The sequence below is a fragment of the Bison bison genome, unplaced genomic scaffold (assembly GCF_000754665.1).
Source record: "Bison bison bison isolate TAMUID 2011002044 unplaced genomic scaffold, Bison_UMD1.0 scf7180017864183, whole genome shotgun sequence".
Taxonomy (NCBI): domain Eukaryota; kingdom Metazoa; phylum Chordata; class Mammalia; order Artiodactyla; family Bovidae; genus Bison; species Bison bison.
In genome coordinates this window covers 5,733,603-5,756,171 of record NW_011494755.1, presented here as the reverse complement: position 1 = coordinate 5,756,171, position 22,569 = coordinate 5,733,603, and the positions used below count along the sequence as shown (strand labels likewise).

At 47.8% G+C, this 22,569-nt stretch overlaps 1 protein-coding gene across 1 annotated transcript in view; it reads left to right on the top strand.

Annotated features, from left to right (window-relative positions):
* The window catches only part of EPB41L4B (erythrocyte membrane protein band 4.1 like 4B), a gene marked incomplete at its 5' end in the record, with an annotated part of 138,993 nt that overhangs the window by 53,513 nt on the left and 62,911 nt on the right, over positions 1 to 22,569 (top strand). The window contains 9 exon segments of the mRNA XM_010843622.1: positions 2,839 to 2,959; positions 4,257 to 4,344; positions 4,502 to 4,590; positions 4,887 to 4,956; positions 5,050 to 5,219; positions 7,340 to 7,449; positions 9,733 to 9,763; positions 13,232 to 13,265; positions 17,146 to 17,210. Of these exon segments, the coding sequence (XP_010841924.1) occupies positions 2,839 to 2,959; positions 4,257 to 4,344; positions 4,502 to 4,590; positions 4,887 to 4,956; positions 5,050 to 5,219; positions 7,340 to 7,449; positions 9,733 to 9,763; positions 13,232 to 13,265; positions 17,146 to 17,210 (778 nt within the window).

Genomic DNA, 22,569 nt, shown 5'->3' with positions numbered 1-22,569 from the left:
CGGTAAGAGTCGGACACGACTGAGTGACTTCCCTTTCACTTTTCACTTTCATGCATTGGAGAAGGAAATGGCAACCCACTCCAGTACTCTTGCCTGGAGAATCCCAGGGACGGGGGAGCCTGGTGGGCTTCCACCTATGGGGTCGCACAGAGTCGGACACGACTGAAGCGACTTAGCAGCAGCATACTCATAAAGGTGGTTTTTAATGACCAGATTACTCCCATTTGCTGATACTTCAGTTCTTTAGTCACCTTTACTGCTTATTCTTGAATGGGGACTTGGCTTATTGTAGGTGATCAGTAAGTGCAGAATGAACTTGAAGAGCTCCCCAAGGACTGTGAAATTTCTTGAGAGCCTCTGTGCATTTGAAAACTGAGAGGAAAGGTGTTTCCTCTCATGCTGGAGCCATGAACACGTGTCTTGCCGCAGTCGTCCTTGAATCAGTGCCTCCGTTGTTGTGATGCAGTGGCCCTGCTTGGAGGCTCTGCTCTTTTGAGAACGAATTTTATGGTTGATTTGAAAATTAATTCAGGTACAAAGAAAAGGGAGGAGGGAAAACGTAGTCATTTGTGGTGTGTCCCTGCTTTGTAAGTTTCAGGTTTGTGGATAAGGCATTAGAGACCCAGGCAGTTAAGGGACTTTACCCAGGTCACACCGGTCAAGTGGGAGTCAAGCCCTCCTGCCTCTGAGCTGTTTCTTCCAACCCCCCACCCCCCACCACGGCTAAGCGAAGTGTGCTCTTGCTGGCAGGTTCTTGGAAGGCAGGCAGCATGCTTCCTCAGGATGGGTGTCCCTCAGGCCTGTTTTAGTCCCTCTAATGATAAGGCGGGACACTAGCCCCCTCACCTGGTCTCGTGGGAACCTTGTCATTGGCTTCTCTCTCCTGTGCTTGGCCATGTCAGAGGCACAGTTAATCAAGTCTGGTGCAGACACACCAGTAAATGCATGGCTCACTTTGGCCCATGCTGCAGGGTGGCTCATATCAAGGAGACCTCTTTCCAGACAGCCCTTCTGACCTTGCTGGGTCCGCAGCTTCAGGGTAAAGTCTAGGTCAGAGGTCAGTTGCAGCCCCCAGCCTTGGAAGCCCAGCCCTCCCCTTTTCTGGGCAAATGTGTCCAGAGCAGAAGCATCACTTGTGGCTGTGCCCAGAGTCCCCAGCAGCCGCATACCCTGATTCAGACCCCTGGTGGTCTTAGGGCTGCCGTCCAGCTGAGAGCTGCATATTTGAGGGGCTGTGGTCAGGTGAGGAGACAGCTCTGAGTTCCCCAACCAGTGTCAGAGGCTGTGTCGTGCAGTCCTCACACAAGCCCTCCCAGTTTGGTATCAGTGCTTCCTCTGGGTGGACAGGGACATTTCATCCTCTTCTGCAAGCCCACAGGAGTCCCTCTCCTGAAGGGTGGGCACTGGGATTTGGGCTCAGAAGCCAGTGGAAAGGGCTGTTAGGTACATTAAGGGTTGCTGTCAATTCGGGGTGTTTGGTCATGTGCTGGCTTGTTGGTGGGATTCTGTGTTAAGGAGTGGTTCTCAGAGTATGTTCCCTGGGAATATATTGCATCAGCTCCATCAGTATCACCTGGGAGCTTGTTAGAAATGCAGGTTTTTGGGGTGGGAGGTGGGAGGGAGGTTCAAGAAGGAGGGGACATATGTAAACCTATGGCTGATTCATGTTGTTGTATGGCAGAAACAATACAACATTGTAAAGCAAGTATCCTCCAGTTAAAAATAAATAAATTAAAAAAGAGAAATGCAGGTTTTCAGGCCTTATTCCAGACCGATGGATTCAGAACCTCTAGGCGTGGGGGCCAGCCATGTGTGTTTTAACAAGTCCTCCAGGCAGTTCTGATGCATATTTGTTAGAAAACCCCTGTTGTAGATGCATGTTTTTCCAAGTAACGTGTGCCCCACCCTCCTGGGTGCCTGGTGGAAGGCGGGTTTGCTCCCGCAGGTCTCAGGTGGGGCCTGAGATTCTGCATGGCAAGCAAGCTCCCAGGCGATGGCCACACTGCTGGCCTGCTGACCACGCTTTGTATTGGCCAGGTACTAGAGGCAATTGCAGAAAAGGAGCAGAGGGGCCTCTGGGGGATTCCTTTTCCCTCTGGGCTCTGCCTCCTGTCCTGCGAGGGTTGGGGGAGTGGAGAGAGATTTTCTCATTCAGGTCGAGGAGGAATGGGCCTCCTGTGTCCTCCGGCCCTGCATTCTGTGGGGGCGGCTTTGGGCTCTTTGCTTGGGCTCGCCCACGTGGCTGTTGCTCCTTTCTGCACAGCCGCCTCCCTCCCAGCTTCTGCCTGAGTTGCAATTGCTTCCGCAGCCCTCTCACCCCCTATTCCCTCCCTCCTCATGCCTTCCCTCTCCCTCCTGACATTCCCCCACCCCAACACCCGATCCTGCCTGTACTGAATTCTTGATTGGTCCTCTCCAGCACTGCAGACTCTGGTGTGCTGCTCAGACCCACCCTTAACGAGAGCCTTGTTACACAGATGTTCCTGGGCAGGTCCCCATTCCTGGCAGTTGCCTTTTATTGCAAATTTAGGCACTACAGTTTGGTGGGGGTAATGTAATCACAGCCTCCCTGGGCAGGAGAAGTAGTCGGGAGACAGACAGTCATAATCGAGATGATGGTGTATGGCCCAATGGGGAGCACACTGGAGTGATTGGAAGGGATTCTGAATGTATCTGTGGGGACCGAGTGGGAGTTAAGTCCTCCTGAAAGGAGGGCCTTAGTTATACCTGAGGGGGTACCTGTGCTGTTTACAGTCGGGCAGAGCGCCTTTGGACTTGCTGCGCAATAACCAGAAGCATTCACTGTCTCGTGTTTTCTCCCTTTTATGAAACCTGCAGCCGAGCTTGGGGAGTGCGAGCTTCCAGAACACACACCAGAGCTTGTGTCTGAGTTTCGGTTCATTCCAAATCAGACAGAAGCAATGGAATTTGATATCTTCCAGAGATGGAAAGAATGCAGGTACCTTGATGCTACCATCCAGCATTCCAATGTATGCATTTGGTCACGTGTAAGCGTTGGTCAGAGGGCTTCCCTGAGAGCTCAGACAGTAAAGAATCTTCCTGCAATATAGGAGAGCCAGGTTCAGTCCCTGGTTCGGGAAGATCCCCTGGAGAAGGGAATGGCAACCCACTCCAGTATTCTTGCCTGAAGAATCCCATTGGACAGAGGAGCCTTAACCTGGAGGTTACAGTCCATGGGGTCACAAAGAGTCAGACACAACTGAGCGACTAACAAACGTTGGTCAGACTCTTATCTGCTGGTGGAGCGGCTCTACTGATGACTGAAACAGCTCCAGCTCTTCACTGCTTTCTCTGCTGTGCTTCAGCCCTGCTTTTCCAAAGGCTCATAGGACATCTCTCTTTCCCGAGCTGTACAGTAAAAACCAAACCACATTCTGGGTCCTCTCAGAAATGCAGGGCCTGGTCCTGATTTGCTCATCGAATAACCAGGGCCACTAGCCCAGCCTCCTGAACAAGCCAGGGGGTTGCTGCCTGGATCCAGCCAATCTGCATACCAGGGGCTGTGCGCATGTCCTGAACTTCAAGGCCATAATCCTAAAGAAATGTGTCCTGTGGTCCCTTACGGGGACACTCAAATCTTAGATCATGTGTTGTACAGAGTTACATTTCAGGACACGTGGTCCCCACAGCTAAATCCAGCCCTGTCATTTATCCTTTGCTTTGTCCCCTTTTCCCCCTCAGTCACCCTAGCCTGGCAGTTTTATGCCTGGAGAACAGGCCCGCTGCCTTTCCTACTGCCTGCCCATCTTCCCCAAACACTGCCCGTGCCGAGTCACTCGTGGACTCAGAGACTTACCATGGTCTCACGGTGTCCCGCAGCCATTCTGACTCTTGAAAATGGCATGTGACATCAGCACATTCTTGTACCCCACTGAAAGAACGTAGAAAAGTGTGGGTATAGGATCTTGCCATACCCCACTCCCCATACGCCCCACCCTACTCTCTGCCCTGCAGGAGGATGCTCTGAGCAGTCAGCTGTGTATACTCAGCCTTTCTCCTTTGCACACATGGGCACGTATCTACACACACACAAGTGCTTCCTCAAGCGTTCACATTGTAAGCCCTGCTCTGTCCTCGTTCTGTTAGCAGTCTGTCGTTGGAGGTTGTGTCATGTTAATGTAGATGGTATCCCTCGTCCCTTTAATTGCCCCAAGCACCCTCAGAGTGGCCACGCCCTGCAGACTCCTGTGGGTGTCCACATGGCAGTTCACACGTGTCTTGTTGGTTTCTCTAAGGGGAAAGAGCCCTGCCCAGGCGGAACTCTCCTATCTGAATAAAGCGAAGTGGCTGGAAATGTATGGGGTAGACATGCACGTTGTCAGGGTAAGAACTGTGCCATTTAAGTAACTGGGGTTCCCCGTGATGGGAAAAATGTGTAAACAATGTGCAAACAAAGTAACGCGGTGAAGAACTGTTTTGCATTCTGCTCTGTGACCACCTGTTAGAACCTTCTACCGACTGTGCCTTCGTTTGTTTGTAGGGAAGAGATGGCTGTGAATATTCTCTTGGACTGACCCCGACAGGCATATTAATCTTTGAAGGAGCTAACAAAATAGGCTTATTCTTTTGGTAATTTAGTTTTGTCCTATATTAAAAATGTCTTTTTCCTTTTTTGTGCTGGAATTCTATGTGAGGGATGATGATCGAGGGATACTGGCAACACCCAGATTTGTTTTAAAAACACACAGACCCTTGCGTGTGTGGGTGTCTGACAATGGAAGTGGCGCTTCTGAATAATCACACTTACCTGAATGAATGATTTCTTAAGCAAATCAAAGCGTAACCGGTAGAGAGGAAAGGGCTATGTAATGTGTAGATGGTTGCTCCTGCAGACTGTGCTTTTAAAATGCTTTCTCTCTGGCCAGGCCGAAAATTACCAAAATGGATTTTAAAAAGAGCAAACTGACGCTGGTGGTGGTGGAGGATGACGATCAGGTAAGCCTTGCCCCATCCCTCCTCTTCGCCGGGAGTGACCCTGCATCGGTGTCACCAGCCCCGCGTAACCGGAACCCACACTTCCCCTCCGAGGGCCGCGAGCAGGAGCACACGTTCGTGTTCCGCCTGGACAGCGCCCGGACCTGCAAGCACCTGTGGAAGTGCGCCGTGGAGCATCACGCCTTCTTCCGGCTGCGGACGCCGGGAAACAGCAAGTCCAACAGGTCGGACTTCATCCGGCTGGGCTCTCGCTTCCGGTTCAGGTAGGCGCCATTTTTATAGCTCGAAGGAGGGCAGCGGCGATGTTCTGGGGAAAAGGAGCCGTGGATGTGCATTCGGGGACTTGGATTGGACCTCACGCTCCAGCTTCTTTCTTAACATCTGAGCTCTTTCAGCCTACCTATCCTGCTTGATAAAATGAGACTAATAATCACAAAATGCTTAACCACTGACATTCAGCTGGAGCCATGCTGTCTAATTCAGTAGACACGAGCTACAGGTGGCTATTTAATTAATGTTAAATACATGTTAAAATGTGGTTTCTTAGTCTCACTAACCAGGCTTCAGGAGCCCGGTGCAAATGAAAGCGGGTGGCTGCCACACTGGGCGGTACCCTTGTAGGTAGAACAGGAGCATCATTTCAGAAAGCCCCATCAACCACCCAGCACTGGAGCTTTTCACGTACCAACTGGGGAATCCTCCCTGTGGCAGTAATAAGATGGGTCCTCAGATTATGCACATTTTGCGAAGAAGGGAACTAGTGCCGGCGTGTAGATAGTCCGCCCAGGGCCACCGTCAGTCAGTGCTAGTGCTGAGCCTCAACCCCAGGCAGGCAGGGTCCTTTGTCTTATATTTTAAGCACTGCTCTATGGCCTGTCACATGCCAACATCAAGGTATTTGGTGACAGTTAGGAGAAGGAAATGGCAACCCACTCCAGTGTTCTTGCCTGGAGAATCCCAGGGACAGGGGAACCTGGTGCGCTGCCGTCTCTGGGGTCGCACAGAGTCGGACACGACTGAAGCGACTTAGCAGCAGCAGCAGGAGGAATAAGAGCGGGTGTCACCGTTTGTGTGAATGACCCAGACGGGCTCAGGAGTATTTGAAAAGACTCTGGAGAAAGAGAATTTATTCTGATATGTTTTTACTTGTGATTCTAAGACCATGTCTGTTAAAGTGCACGAGGATTCCCTGGGTGTTTGTTAAAAATGAGGATTTAGGACCCCAGCTAAGACTTCTGTAATTAGAGTCTGTGGCTGCACACATGTGCCCGTATGAATAAAACCTGAAAATGTCCATTTTAAATACACTCCCAGGGTTGATTTCTGAGGCGTGTTTACAGATCTAGGAATTGCAGTTACAAGATCTGAAACTTCACATGGTTTCATAACCTCTTCCCACACATGGCATGTCCTTGAACTCTATTTAAAATGCCAGAGGATTTGTTCATTTCAGATTCTTTGGCTGTGCACAGAAATGGCTGTGCACTTGTGTTTAAAGAATTACTTTGTTTGAATGTATTTTTAAATGCTGCAGAGGGGAGTGGGGGTACTAAGTCCTTGCTGAGAAATACTCAAATCATGGGTCCTGTGGAGGGTCGGAGATGTCATGACCGCAAAGCCTGGCAGAGACATTGCATGGTGTTCTGAAGTCTGCTGTTGTTGAAATGAGCAGGGGACTGTAGAAGTTGCCCAGACAGGCTTCTATCCCGGGAGGGCACTCCCGTGGGGCTTGGCCTAGCCCAGGTTCCCTTGTGCTCTTTAAAAAGAGGCATGAGATGGAAGGGAGTTTGGAGATGAGGTTGCCCCTGGGAGGCAGTTAGAGCAGGTGGCAAGTGCCTCCTTCCAGGTGATAAATTGTAAACCAAGGATGGCTGGAATGAAGCAGTGATAGATCAGACAAAGACAGCATTGCCGCCTGGAAGCTGCAGCTGGGCGTCAGGGTGATTGAGAGCCTTGCTGAAAGCAGCAGTGTTTTCCTGGGCATAGCAAGGAAAGCCATGGTTTAGTTTAAGTGGTCACTGATAACAGCCTTTTAAAAGAGTTGAACATCTACCTAATATGTTTTATGAAAGGTTATTTTATGTGCAATTCGGTGTTCTCTTACTCAAACGTTCCAGATACTTGGACCTCCTTGGTTTGTATGGTCAAGTGGCTGGTCCCTAAATTTTAGGTTTGTCCTTTGGTAGATACAGAATACAGCCTGGATTTGGCAATGGCGATTTTATGTCCAAACAGCTAAATTTAGCGTGTGTCTTTACCAAACGAGTTCAAGATAAGTTGAAATTTACACTGGAGCTCTTGAATATAAAAATTCACTTCCAAATACATACACTGTACCGACATTCCAATTTTGGTAGCATGCCGTGAAATGTTTGCTTTCCAGTGGGCGGACGGAATATCAAGCGACACATGGCGCCAGGTTACGAAGAACCAGCACCTTCGAGAGAAAGCCTAGTAAACGCTATCCATCCCGAAGACATTCGACGTTCAAAGGTGGTGTGATTTGCATTCTGTTTTGGAATTTTATGTCATGGTTTAGTTGGTTAAGCCCCAAGGAGTTTGGTGAAGCAGTTTTTGGAGGAACTGTTTATTGTTCTCTGTCACGATGAATCTTTCAGCAAAACCCCAGTGGGATTCTCTTGGTGGGAATCAAGCTCCTCTCACCATCCGTCTGTCTTCAGTCTTTCCCACTGGGTGCGTTCATCTCCTCTCCCTTTTCCATATTTCCTTTCTTGTGCCTGTTTGCTTCTTTGGGACCTGGGACCTCAGAGATGTCATTGGTGAACTTGTTTCTTGCCTGTGGAAGACGACGATGTGTCTCTGAGGGAAAAACTGTCCCTGTCTCTCCTCCATATTCCAGTTTATCTTTTTCTTTGTTTGGGTTTTTTGGTGGTGGTTTTTTCGGTTTAAATCTATTTTACTTATTCATTTTTGGCTCTGCTGGGGCTTCATTGCTGTGCTCGTGCTTTCTCTAGTTACAGCAAGTGGGGGCTACTCTGTAGTTGTGGTGGGTGGGCTTCTCGTCGCTCTTGTGAAGCAGGGCTCTGGGACACGTGGGCTTCAATAGTTGTGGCACACAGATTTAGTTGTACCGTAGCATGTGGAATCTTCCCAGACCAGGGGTCAAACCCATGTCCTCTGCGTTGGCAGGCCGATTCTTAACCACTGGACCACCCGGGAAGTCCTGTCTTCCATCTTGCAGTTTCACGTGGGGACATCAGTCTCGTGCTAACCAGAGTTCTGACTCTGTAAGAGGAGAACCAGAACTCTTACATACTGGACTCAGGGCCCACAGTCAATCCAGACATTCCCCGCCCTTGAATTTAGCCAGACCCCGGGATGTGGGCCCTACTCCTCCCTTCCCTGAGCTTGGTCTGTCGTTTACTACTGTGGCCACGCACGTGTATGGGCCTAGTACCCACTACAGGTGCAGTCAGGAGATGAGCAGTCCAGGATTGTTTACAGTCCCAAAGCCTAGCTCTCCGTGCCCGTACTTGCTTGCTCCTTCATTTAGGACCTCGAGTTTAGCACTAAGATGCTTGTTCTTTTATAGCAGAACCTTTGCACTCTCCCTACCCCTCCCTTGTCCCCTGCTTGGATATCAGTGTAGTGGCCATTCCATATATTTTTCTTGTATAACTCGGGCCTTTGTGGGACCTGGCGCCTATGCTTTCCCATTCTAGAATCTTTAACCTTGTGTTCCCTGCAGTTTCCTTCTTTTGTAAACCAACGGAGCAGTAGTTTGGTGACCAGAAACTCTCTAAAGACATTCTTGGCTGCTTCTCTGGGGGGGAAATCCCCAGAGCCCAGGGAACGTGGCCTCACTTTCAAGAAAGGCCAGAGGTTGAGAGGGTGGGGGTGTGTCCAGGGAGGGTGGTGGATCCTTGAAGGGTGATTGATTGCAGGAGCTGGGAGTGACAGATGATGGGGTGGGGGGAGAGACGAGAGCATGCTCTGTCCCAAGAGCTGTGTTCACCTCCCTGGCGAGCACTGTGCTTATAGCCTACTGGTTCAAAGCTGCCCAGAAACACCCCGGTATAAGGAAGAACTTTCTGATGTGGCCGGCCAGAGATAGTGCTCCCTCTTTAGAGAGTGAGTCCCCAGCCCCTAGAGTGAGTCCCCAGCCCCTGGAGGTGTGCAGACACAGAGGCTGTGGCTGCTGCAGTCGGGAGGGGCCTTGACTCCATGGTTCTGTGCTTCTCCTCTACTTCCCTTCCTGGTCTCCAATCTCTTTTCCTCCTTTATTTTCCTGACATTTTCTCCAGGCAGAGTTCTGGCCTCTTCGGGAAACATGTAACGATTTTCCATGCTCCAGTTTTCACGTAACAAAATGGAGTCTAGATACACAAGATCTATCTCTGTCCATGATCCTTCTCCAGACTCACACCCGGACTGGGTTGGAGGCGTCTGCCCTGAGCTCCCCTGCACAGGCTCATGCTTGTATTTCCGTTTGTAGTATCTCCCAATGCAGTCTCTATCTGTAAGAAAACTGTGAGCTCCTTGAGAGCAGGGACTGTCTCGTCTCTGCGTCCTAGGGCTCCTGGTCCTGAGAACTAGCTCAGCGATCATTTTCAGAGCGAATCAGAGGGTGGGGCACAGCAAGAAGGTGATGTATGTTTTCTCCAGAAAGGAGAAGTAACCAGGGTGAAGAGTCTGCCTCCTGGGATCAGGACTGCTCTGAGATCATGGAAGTCTCTTCCCCAATCATTGGTAAAAAGTGGTCCAAAGTGGTCAAGCTCTCTAAAATGTCTTATTTTTTCTGTTTTTCCTTTAAAGCAAGTAACCCAGTGATAGCAGCTCAGTTCTGGTAAGTGCCCGCAGAGTCTGAGGACAGCTCTGCTGTCGAATTATTGTATTTATTTGCAGTGGTGATGTTTATCCTTAATACAATTAAATCATGAAGTGAGGCCCTTGATGGTCCCCATCCCCACCCCCTTTTTTTGCTGCCAGGCTCTATGGTCCACCTGGCTTTCAACAAGTACACAATAGAACGTTCCAAGATAGTTTGTTACTTTGGAAAGCACAGCTGCTTTGCTTGAGTGGCTTTGTGCTCTGGGTATTGTAACAGTGGTGACGAAGGTGATCGGCGTTTGTGGGACAGACAGGGTTGTGCTAACGGCTCTGCAGGCGGTGGTGGGAAAGAGGGGCCATGCTATGGAAAAGCCGAAGCTCCCGGAGAAAAGCTGGGTTCGCTCAGTGACATGTGGGTTTTATGTCAGACCACGTGGAAGACCTTTATCAGACACCCAGTGACGTTCCTGCAGGAAGAGAACTCGTCATGAGACTGAAAGTCTCTAGCACAGATGTCAGCGAACTTTTTCTGTCAAGTGCCAGGTAGTAAACATTTTAGATGTTGTGGGCTCTGCTGTCTGTCTCAGGACCACTCTGCTCTGTCCTTAGAGCATGAAAGCAACACAGACAGGATGTCAGTGAATGACCGGGACTGTGTTCCAATTAAATTTTACTCACAAAAGCAGGTGGGCCAGGTTTGGCCCGTGGGGCGTGGTTTGCCGCCCCGCCCCCACCACACAGGTGGCCTACATCTTTCCTGTACGTTGAAATCACCTGCTGAGCTGGTGACAGCCTCGGCCAGGCCGCACCCCAGGCTAATCAGTCTCTGGGGGTGGGGACCGGGCATCTGTGGTTTTAAAGCTCCCGGGGGGATCTAGGTCCCAGTCTGTCCCACCTGGCATGTGTCTTTCTCTCCCTGAAACAATTGCTTTCTTATGTGAGCTTTGATGTTGGTGGACAGCTATTATGTTAGAGAACCCCAGACTATAATTGTTGGTGGACAGCTATTATGTTAGAGAACCCCAGACTATAATTGTTGGTGGACAGCTATTATGTTAGAGAACCCCAGACTATAATTGTTGGTGGACAGCTATTATGTTAGAGAACCCCAGACTATAATTGTTGGTGGACAGCTATTATGTTAGAGAACCCCAGACTATAATTGTTGGTGGACAGCTATTATGTTAGAGAACCCCAGACTATAATTGTTGGTGGACAGCTATTATGTTAGAGAACCCCAGACTATAATTGTTGGTGGACAGCTATTATGTTAGAGAACCCCAGACTATAATTGTTTCCGCCCCTGGGTCCAAGCTTCAGCCACTGGTGGTCCTGTTTAGGAAGTCTCTGGCCATCCCAGACATAGGGCTCAGGCTGCTGGAGAGGGTGGTCTTTGAGGTCAGCACAGCTCTGGGGCGCTGTGCACCCTGAGCAGTTGGCAGAGCGTGCGGAGGAGCGGGCTGGTGATGAGACGTTGGGAGGCCTCTTGCCCAGCCCCAGTGGTGCACTAACCAGCTCTGGGCATTCCTTTTTCTCATCTGAAAACAAAGAGGTTGGGCTCGATTAAGTATTTTTCAAACTTCTTTAGCCTCTGGCTTTGGCCCCCTAGGGGAAACCTCCCGTGGAAGGTTTTCCAGGACAGAGAACAGACCAGTTGGCGTTATTCTGGATGCTGCTGAGCTGGGACCCGAAGGCAGGGCTGGCAACTGCTGCTCATCACCCCACCCCACGCCCAGGCAGCCTCAAGACACCTCAGGGACCCCAAGATTCTGGAGAACGTAGCTGGCCCTTGTGTTAACACAGCTGGAAAACTCAGCTTTGCATCTCTGATTGCACACGCTGCCTGCGGTGCCGTTTGTTCGGCTGGGCATCAGGTGTCTGACTCCTGTGTCTGGGTTCAGTTCCCAGCATCTCACGAAGGCCCCGAGGGGCCTGTTGAACTGCTCCACACCAGGCTTGGACCTCGAGAATAAGAGGAGAGCTCAGGGATCCCACGTGGGTTAGTTTTAGGCCCACAGGCTTGCTGTGTTTCCAGGATCCCTGTGGTGGCTAGTGTGTGTCTTGCTTTTCATTCTCAGGGGCTTATGACTTATGTTTCTTTCCTTTGCTCGCTCAGGAAGTGATTGTTTTGTTTGTTTTTCCCTAATAAAATTACATTTTCCTCATAGCATCTAGTAGAGATTATATATATCAGGAAGTACAACAAGCTAAAAGAAAAAAAAAAACAACTCCACCAAGGGAAAAAACCAACCCCAGTAAATATACCCTTTAGGAACAAATGAGCTAATAACCACTGTTCGCAGCTGTTCAATTGCTCTTCACAGCCTGTGGCATCCTGGGGTGGGGAGGAGTGCTGTGGGAGCTGGGGATACAATTGCACTCTGAGGACCGAGGTAATGTCAGGAGTACGGCATCTTGCAGACACTTAGCCCTCCTAGGGAAGGGCAGCAGGGGGTGAATCTGGCCTAAAGCCTGGCGCTGTGCACTGCCCTCTCTGAAAACTGGAGCCCAGGACTATTTGGACCTCAAGCAAGACTCATAGCCATGATGGGTTTCCTTCTCATTGCTGGAGAAACCTTGATTTTGAACATGCCACCCTAGCAGCGTAGCCCGATGGCTGTGCTTGGGTTGGTTTGTGGTTTCTCTGGCCAAGCGTTGTGTTTCACACCAGCTGTCTCTGTCCATACTTCCAACCAGAGTGGTTAGACTTCAGATTCCGTCAACATAGGATTGTGCATGAGGAGCCTGGAAGCTTTCCTCAGGTTCTCAGAGAGCCAGGGTGGCTTAGCAGAAAGGGGGCCTAGAGATTGTGCAAAGAATGTCTCTGCTGTGGACTAGCCAGCAAGTGTTTTAACTCCTCTGTTAGACAACCATTCCTTTATCTATAAAATGAGGTGGTAACATGTATGCACCTCATAGCCTTGCTGTGTGGATTAAATGACAAGATGTGAAGTTCCCAGGACAGAACCTTATATGGAACGAACCTTCCAGATTGGTGGCCATGTCATGGCTGCCTTGTTGAGAGAAGTGGGGCCCGTGGTGGTGGATGCTCAGAGGGGACCCGCGACTCTTCTGTCAACTGGAGAAAGCCCTGGGCGTCACTGGAGCTGCCTGATACCATGGGCCACCCAGCGATGCCAGGGCAACCTGAAACGGGCGCTAAAGTTACTTGGTTTGCCCAACTGTGAAAGGACCTCTTTTTTACCTCCAAAATGTAACATCACAACTGGGATTCTGGCATCTTACCTAGATATTTTTATTTGTGAGCTTTTTTAAAATTTGTGAGCTTTAAGTGACTAATGAGAGCTGCTATTTAGTTTTCCCAATTATGTACTCAGTTAAACTGCTGGTAACCAAAAAGAAATAGGATTTGTAAAAGTTGCTAACAGAGTAGCCAGCATCCTAAATTAGTTTATAGCTGTTAAATAAATCAGTAATCAATCTGCTTTACAGGCTATTACAATTTTTCTTTTTCTTTTTTTAGCTCTAAAACAAATCCTGAAGTCCATAATTACCAGGTGAGCTATTGCTTTTAAAGGTTTTCATGTCATATTTCTTAGTGTCTAAATTCTCCACACTGAGCAGTCATTATGCTTGTAACCAGGTTTTGAAGAAATAACAGCAATATGTGTTTTTTTTTTTTTTTGAGAAAACAGTAAGAGGAGAACCTTCTCTCCAACCCCTCCTTCTTCTTGGTTTTCTGAGCTGCCTGTTTTTCTTTACCTTGTCCGCTGGCAAGAAAAAGGGACATACGTCCAAACTTTCTGGGTGGTCAGACACAGCCTCTCGGGTCCTCCCGGGAGGCAGCTGTTGTCCACGTGTTCTAGGCCCAGGGAACATGAGTCCCTGGAGATGCGCCTCCAGGAAAGGATGTGGTCACACATTTGGGAAATGCTTCGTCCTTCATTCTCTTCTTGGATCTTCCAGTGCCCTTTGGGGTGTCAAAAGTACCAAGAAGTCCTTCAAGGAAGACACGTTTGTTTTTTTTTTTTTAAATCTAGGGTTTCCCCAAATCATTTGACTATTGGACAGCCCCCCCCCCAACCCCCATAAAAACAGCTAGTCTTCTCCACCACTTTCTATTGGTGGTGGGTCCATTACCATTCGTGGAGTGGTAGTTTCTAGAACCTGCTTTATAAGCACCGTGCTAGGCCTGTTACCTGCAGGAGGAGCAAAGGTGGGTTTCCATGGCTGCTGGCCCGAACCCCGTGCCTGCCCGTCAGCCACAGCCCATGGGTAGCTCTCACTGGTTGTTCACAGCCTTCCGCAACCTGGGTCCAGCTTAACTTTTGTATGTATTGTCTCTGCTCCTTAGGATACAGCATGGGTTCAGGTCTTAGAGAATCACATCATCTTTGCCCCATAATTTTTTCCCACTATTCCTTCACCTGCGCTCATCTGCTGGGAAACCATCACCTTCAAAGAGCCTTTTCTGAGCCCCTCATTGGAAATCGTGCAGCCGTGCTGCACGTTCAAACCATCTGGCAAGCTTTAAAAAGCTAACTGGTGTTTGGGGCTCACCCTGGACTGGTTGAATCTGAAACTCTAGGGTGGGCAGGATCTGGTATTGGCAAGCGTCAGGGCCTTGAAGGTGGTTCTCATGAGTGACCAGGCAAGGACCCTGAGCTGATGGTGTGTTCCTGGCTTCCTTGGTTGTCTTGGACTGAGAGGCAGCACCCATGTCTGATGACCCCCTAATGTGGGGCCAGTTTTCTTGTCCTGGGCAGGTGTGAATGTCCAAGGGACACTCCTCTCCTGGGTTTCTGTGTCCTGTCACCAGTCTGGTTTTGAATGTCACAAGTAATTAAATACTCCATGATGAGTTCACTTTGGAGCCTTATTTTAATCAGTCTCTTTCTGGATCTTTCGTTACTGTAGATTAATTAATTCCTTAGATGGGACTGAGATCCCAGTCCAGTGTACATTATCTTCATGAGACCACCAAATGATGTTTCAGAATTTTATGCTACTGTCTTCTGTACATGAAATCTTTTTTCCTTGCGTGCAGAACCTGGATGTGACTTCTGAGTTATTGTGAATAAGTGTAAAAAGTGCTTTGTATCTGGTAGTGCAAAGGCCAGGTTTCCCAATCTTCTTGACTTCTTTGGGTTCTTGGTTCTTAGTTACAGATAATTTTTTTTTTGAGGGACTTTCAGGTGTGAGTGGCTAGAATGTTGTCAATGGGTCACTAGTGCTTGAAGTAGAGAAAAAGATAAAAATAAGCAAAGCAAAGCATTTCCGACTTAGCGCTGCCTCTGCCCTGGCAGCCTCACAGGTGTGCCCTTTCTCTGCATTCTCTGCTCTTAGTGAACGTCAAGGCAGTTGTTCATTGAGATCAAATCCACGAAAACCGTTACCCGGATGGTATTCATCTCTTAACATCTTTGGCAACCACTGGCCCTTTCCCCTTGCCAGCCTTACAGGTGCTGTGTTGGGAATAAATTGAGTCGGCAGAGAACACTCTGAGAAGTGGGCAGATAAGCATCTCAGTGCTGAGAAGGGCTTCCAGGAGGACAGTGTTGTAGCCTTGTTGTTACTCTGAGCTCAGCAAGCCGAGCCAAATGCGGACGATGGATTGCTGTGCTCTCAATGAGAGGGCTCTTGGCATTTGGGGAGGAATAGTTCTTCACTGCTTGGGACTGTCCTTAGACTTCCAGGAGGTTGAGCTTCCCTCTTCTCTGCCAATGAGTTATGGGTAATCCTCCAGTCGTTATGATAAGCAAAACTGCACATACCTCCTTACAGTTGTCCCCAGGGGGGCATAATTGCCCTGGTTAAGAACCATGTGGATTAACTTTAAAAAATGCTCCTTGATAGCTTTCAGTTCATTTCAGTCACTCAGTCATGTCCGACTCTTTGTGACCCCATGTACTGCAGCACGCCAGGCTTCCCTGTCCATCACCAACTCCCGGAGTTTACTCAAACTCATGTCCGTTGAGTCGGTGATGCCATCAAACCATCTCATCCTCTGTCGTCCCCTTCTCCTCTTGCCTTCAATCTTTCACAGCATCAGGGTCTTTTCCAATGAGTCAGCTCTTCGCATCAGGTGGACAGCTTTAGAGGGTATATAATTTTCTAAAGGAGAACAAGGAAGGTTCTGGAATATCCTTCTTCCAGGGCTTTATGGATAGGGTGACCACCTCTCTCCAGTGCATCTGACTTGGTTGTGTTTGAAGACGAGGTGCTAGAAGATCCATTTCTAGTCTAGCTTAGTCTCTTGTTGCAGACCCAGTTGGCAGAGCCTCATTTGGAGCCTAGCTGTGTGATTGAAACGCCTGAAACTGCCCAGCTCTGGGCGAGTCATCTATCACTTCTCTGGTCTTCTGCAGCCCCTAAAACAGAGACATGTGCAGAGATGATTTCCAGGAGATTCTAAAGCCCTGGTCAGCTTTCAGACTCTGCTACTGAGATTTTCCTCCAGATTCCACTTTCCCGTAGGATGTCCTTTGGTGGCTGCAGTCTTGCTGACCGAATCTTTGAAGTAGAGAGGCCGCTGAATACACAGTAGGCCAGGAGGGCATCTTAGGTCCAGAGACCCTGAATGAACAGAATGGCTGAGAATTTTCCATAATAGAAAATGGACTCCTTCTTATTAACAGAAACATCAGGGAGGAAGAAGGGGAAGAAATGATGAAAAGAATAATAGTGGCTAGACTGTAGTGACTTCAATGTCAGGAAAGCCTCATCTGCCCCATAGAAAGTTTAGGCTTGCGAAGCCCCAGGACTTCTGGCAGTGTCTATGGCTGCTGCCCCCTGCAGGCCAGAAGTGGAGCTGCAGGCAGCCTGCCACCCACCCAAGCCTGCCTTGTTTTGACCCCTGGCCATTTTTGTGAGTCACCCGTCTGGGTCCTTTTTTTTTTTTTTCATGTTAAAATGGGCAAACTACGTCTCTCTCTCTGTTTTATCAGGATCTAGATGGTTTGTGGTTTTGTTTGTTTCCGGGGGATGTTTACTTTTGGATCACCTGATGGAAAAGTATTTAAACGAGAGAAAGAGTTCGCGAACAGTTCTGCTCCCTTGGCGTCGTCCCCTGTCCAGTCCTGTTTGCAGTGTGACTGTTTACACACAGTTGTCGTCCTTTTCAGCCACGGCAGAAATTTTTTCTAAAGAATAAATTACCCCCATTCTCCCCGATTCTCTGGCCCCTTCCTTCGGCTCCCTCGGGAGAGATGAATGCTGCCTGGCCCCGGGTGCTCTGGGGCACCCTTTCAAGGCAGATGCTTTCCACCTTTCTTCTTAGAGGGCAGCCCCCAACCTTTGTCATGGGGGAAACTTGATATCCTGGGAAACTTCCACTCCCCTAGCCAGGCACCAGTGAGAGCCTCTCCATCCACAGCCAGTGAAGACCGTTGAAACCAAAAGGGCATCGAGTAATCCAGTTTGGTATTTTATTTCTAGCCTCAGTATCATCCCAATCTCCACCCCGGCCAACCTCGGTGGCACCCCCACTCTCCCAACGTAAGGTAAGTACCTGAGCTCCCAGAGCTGTCCTTTTCTACTTCTACTGTCCTTTTCCAAGCTGTCCTTTCCTACTCTGTGGTGAATTGAAATTCTGCATCAGAAACCGCTGTTAAAAGAGTTGTCTTGTCCTGGAAGAGATGAGTAATTTGCAAAGCAAAAGAAGCCAGTAATGGATCTAGATTTACTAAACTTACGCTTGATGAAATAAAATGAACTGGGAGGGGATTTTTTTGGTTTTGTTTTGTTTTAGTCAGTCTAACCTCAGGTATTTGGGATTTGGTTTTCTGTTTGAAATGTTGCTTAGAGTTTAAGTAACATTTTTCTGTCCTGAGAATTCAGGACAGATTAAAGCTCAGGGATTTTTGTTGTGGGACTTTTTTGAAAGGATTTTTTTTTTTCCACCAAGGATGAAGTAGAGGGTTGCTTTCTGTGATGGTGAATTTTTTTTCTAAACCTTGGGGTCAGTAAACTTTTCTGTAAAGGTCCAGATGGTCAGTATTTTCAGCTTTGTGATCTCTATCACAACTACTCAACCCTGTTATTGTACTGAATAGCTTGAAAGCAGCCGCAAAGGATACAGAAGTGAATGGGCCTGTCTGTGTTCTGGAAAGCTTATTTATGAAAACAGACAGTGGGGTTTAGGCTGAGGGTCGTGTTTGCCCACCTGTGTCCTAACCGACCGTGGTCCTTCCCAGATAAACTGGCATCTGCTTTGTTGTATTTATGATTAAGCTTGGGATTTTTTTTTTTTAATGCCAGCTTCATAAAAGCAAACGTTCCTTTTAAGATTTGAATTTCAGATCAGTCTTAATGGGTGTTTGTGTGTGAAGCTCTTTCAGAAACATAGTTGGCGAATTCAGTTTGTATAAAGTTATTTCTTAGTGAGATTGCGAGCCTGGCTCCTTGAGAAAGTATGGTGAACGGAGTGATGGGAAAACCTCCATTCAGAACAAGGCCAAGGAGAGCAGTTAGTTCTTGATCTTTCTTACCCCGTGTGTTGCGAATCCTGTAGGACGACAGTGCGGTTTGATCATAAGCACTTGATGTCCATGGAACATTGAAAAGCAAGTTAGACTAGTGAACTAATACCTCTAAAAGTTTACGTATTGCAGAGACCATTTCTTTTCCAGACATGAGGCATGGAAGAGATTCATATAAATGCTTTTTAATTTAACCTCATGCCTATAAAACGTAACACGGATTTTCGCCTATTTTACCACGTTGGTTTCCTTGCGAGGCAGTCTTCGCTGGGAATACCAGGAAGGCTGGCCCAGTGCAGCTCGCAGGTGGCCCTGATGCCCAGCAGCATCTGTGCCACCCGGGAGCTTGACCATGCAGAGTTCCAGCCCCACCCCAGACCTCCGGCATCAGAATCTCTGAGGGTGGGACCCAGCATATGGTATTTTATCAGACTCTCCCTGAAAAGAGAATGATGTTTGGTCCAGCACTTTTAGAAGAGGCTGCATAAGGCATTCACGGTGTATGTTCCCATGGCAACAGCTCTGAGAATCCCCATAGAAAAGGAACCTTTTTCACCATCACCTAGCTTTTCCCAGACTGACTAGATCCTTAGGCACCCTTGGAGGGATGATGGCCCAGCCACAGGCAGCGCTGTTCTCAGCTTGGAAGTTGATAGAGGACCAGACCGTCTGAACTTAAAAAAAACACTTGAAAGTAGAGAATCTGTGCATTTCTTCTGAAAACCATCTGCATTCATGTAGTTCATGGTTTCCCCTGCCCGTTTCCTTTGTGCTTATGTTGCTTCGCTCAATTCTCTGATTGTCTTCCATCCCCCCGCCACTAACTGCTCCCTCTGCAAACAAAACAGGCCATCCTTTCAGGATGACAGGCCGCACTGGAAAGCGTCAGCCAGTGGAGATGACAGCCATTTCGATTATGTCCACGACCAGAACCAGAAGAACTTAGGAGGAAAGCAAAGTATGATGTATCGAGATAAAGTCATGACTGCGCTTTGAGAGACTGAAGCGTCTTACTTCCATTCACCATCATAGTTTCATTCCATCCCATGGAAAGTGCCTTGCATCACATGGACGTGTTTGTAGCAGTGTCTCCAAGGAATAGTTCTGAATGGTGTTTTCAGTGTCCGTGTAAATATTTGCACGTAACCACGATAGGTAGTCATAACTCACTGTGGACTGCATTCTCAATAAAATGAAGGTAGTTAAAGGCTCAGGAATCGTTTTGATATTCTGATTTTAAAATTGGAGTATAAGTCTGTGTTTATTGTATTGCCGTGTACCTTATGTTTCTTTGTTATTTAATGAATGGGACCAAATAAACCCAGGAAAACTTGGGAAGATTGCTCTGTAGAGAGAGTATCATGTAGTACCGTGGTGGGGATTGGGGTCACTGGGGCCCAGCTGCTGTCACTGTGTGATCTTGGACAAACCATTTTCCCTCTGTTGGCCTCGTTTTCCCTGCCCAAAAAGAGCAGGTTGGACTAAATGAGCACAAGGTCTTCTCTAGCTCTAAAATTCTGTGATTTGTCAACATTTAATATGTTTAGGCTGAGCATATAACAGTCAGACTTTCTCTAACAGAGGATTACCTCTTTCAGAAGCTAAATAAAGTATGTAACATGTTAGAGGTTATATAAACACAGGGAGATTTTGAATTTCCTATCTTAAAGCAGTTTAGCCACTTTGAATTTTAGCAGTTTTATTAATCATAAATCGCATAGCATTTGTCTTTATAGAAGTTACTGCTCAAGTACAAAAATAATTTTTTAATGTCTTAATGATCGGTGCTGCTAACTTGCATGATTTCAGAAGACATAATTATGAACACACACTGTCAGAATATGCAGAGTTTAAGGGTTGGTTTTTATCCTAGACTTCTTAAGAAGCAACCTACAGGGACTTCCCTGGCAGTCCAGCAGTTAAGACACCACGCTTCCATTGCAGGGGGCATGGGTTCAATCCCTGGTTGAGAAACTAAGATCTTGCATTGCCTCGAGGCATGGCCAAAAGCTAAAATAAATAAGCTTAAAATATATATATATATGTATATAAGGCAACATGCATCTGAGACCCATTGATGGCTCAAATTAAAGCATATAAAATTTTAATGACGTTGTGCCAAAGCATCTGGGCAAGAGGACAGGAGGGTGTTGCTACAGTCTTTTTGTAGAACCAGAAATCAGTATGTTGTCTTTTAGAATAAAACTTGTACCCAAATATTTATTTCCCCCCCATTCCAAGCTCCCAAGTAAGTCATTTTTTCCCTCTTGATAGGTAGGCTCGAGACCCTTTCTTAGTATTTTTGTGAAGTCATTTCTTGTGCCATTTTCATATATGTAACGGTAATTTGGCCCTCTCAAGCCTTTTTTTTTTAAAGATGTGTTGCCATCCTTTGAGATAGTTTATTGCCGAAATCTGACCTTTTTTGGAGGGGTTACCACGAAAGTCTATCCAGAAGGAGAGAATCAACTGCAGGCTCGGCCTGGTCAAGCCCATCATCTGTAAACTCTCCCGAGGCCCTTGTTTACGCGTGTTTCCTTTAGCAGACCTTTTGATCCTCAGTGTTTGTGCTGCATACAAGTAATTGTGTTCTGAATCTTTTTATTTTATTGATACCTTTTTCCAGTTGTGTTTCTGAGCAATAAAGACTATTCTTGCTTCTTTTTTTTTGGACACCATCTTCATTTGACACTGCACAGAGGTATCGTTTGTGGATGAGGTAGGTGATGGGACTTTGGAAGTCTGACGTGAACATTGAAGTTAGGTGGTGTGGAGCAAGCTCATCCTAGAATGAGACTGCTCTTAGGAAGAGTGGCATGACTTGTAGGCACAGTAGCCGAGGTGTTTCTTCATCCAGGGCAGCTCTGGTGAGGGCTTCTATGACCTGGTCCCAGACGGCAGGGGGTTTCCATTGTAACAGTCCTACGGTGAGGGTGGGTGTTTGCCTTGGCAGCTGCTCATCCGGGCAGAGACCTCCACACTTGTGTCTGTGACCTCCTGGAGATTGTGTATGCTTGTCTGATAATCTCTAATAAATACCTTTCTGCCTAAAGTAACTTGAGTGGATTCAGTTGTTTGCAACCAAGAGGTCTAACCAGTATACATACACGACCTCCTAATTGTTAAAGGAAGTGTGTGCTTTTTATCCTTCAACTTCGCAGACCTTTCTCTACTACATCTGACAACGGTAATCACTCATTCCCAGCTTCTTGAAGCTAGTCCCTTGATTTCTGGGATTTCTGACTCTAGCCCTTGTACTTTTTCTTCTTTGTACCAGCCTCTGTGCCTGTCTGCCTGTGAAAGATTGGTGTTTTCCAGGGGTTCTTCCTCTGCCCGCTGCTTTTCTCACTTATCAGTCTACCCGCTCTTCTCATCTTGTTAAGATTTTATAAGTGCTGTTGACTCTGAAGCTATTCTCTGTAATGCAGACAACTCTTGTGAGTTTTTATACTGACATTTCAACCTGTATATCCTTGTACATATCAAGCATCACATGTCAAAATTAAAGTCATCCTATTTTACTGGAAAAAAAAAAAGTAACTTCACCTGGACTCTCTTCTTCCTACCCAGGATAAGAATTTATGTCATATACAACTCTTCTCCCTTTTGCCCTGTGTGTCCAGGCAGTCCCCAGGTCTGTTCAGCTTGCCTTCTTAGCATCTGTCTGTCAATCCACATTTCCTCTCTATCAACAGTGGTCTGTAGCAGCATCTTCTTTCTGGCTGAGAGGTACCCTTTTCCTGATCTCCCTGACTCCTCTCACCTGACAAGCTCATCCTCCTCACAACCACTGGAGTGGTCTTTCTAAAACGCCATCTGATTGCATCCTTGCAAGGCTTGATATCTGCCAGGGTTCTCCATCACCCATAGGATGAAGTCCAAGGCCTGCTCTGGAATTCCCCCGCTATCTGTTCCTGTCCTGTTGCTCCAACTAGGGTATTTCCCCCCATTTCTCACCCTCCTGTTTAAACTCCTACAACACCAAACTGCTTGCAGTTCCTGGCATTCACCATACCCTGCTGTTACTCCCATCTGTGCCTTTGCAAATGCTGTTCCTTCTGCTGAGGATGCTGTCACTCCCATCCTCTTTGCCCAACTCCTGCTCATCCCTTAAGCCTCTGCTCATGATCGCTGTCTTCTCCCAGGGACTCTGACTGCCCCCACCCAGCTCTGCAGTTGAGCTAGGTGCTGTGCTCTGTTCTACTACTTCCCCCGGCTCCAAGTATGTCAATGATATACTCACTGTTTTATGCCTCTCTTATTCATCTCATCTTGGAGGTGGTACATTCCTTAGGTCTAAGCTTTGTGTCACACTCTCCTTTGTTCCCTGATGCCTGATGAATAGCAAGTGCTCAATGAATGTCTGTTCAGGAGATGAATT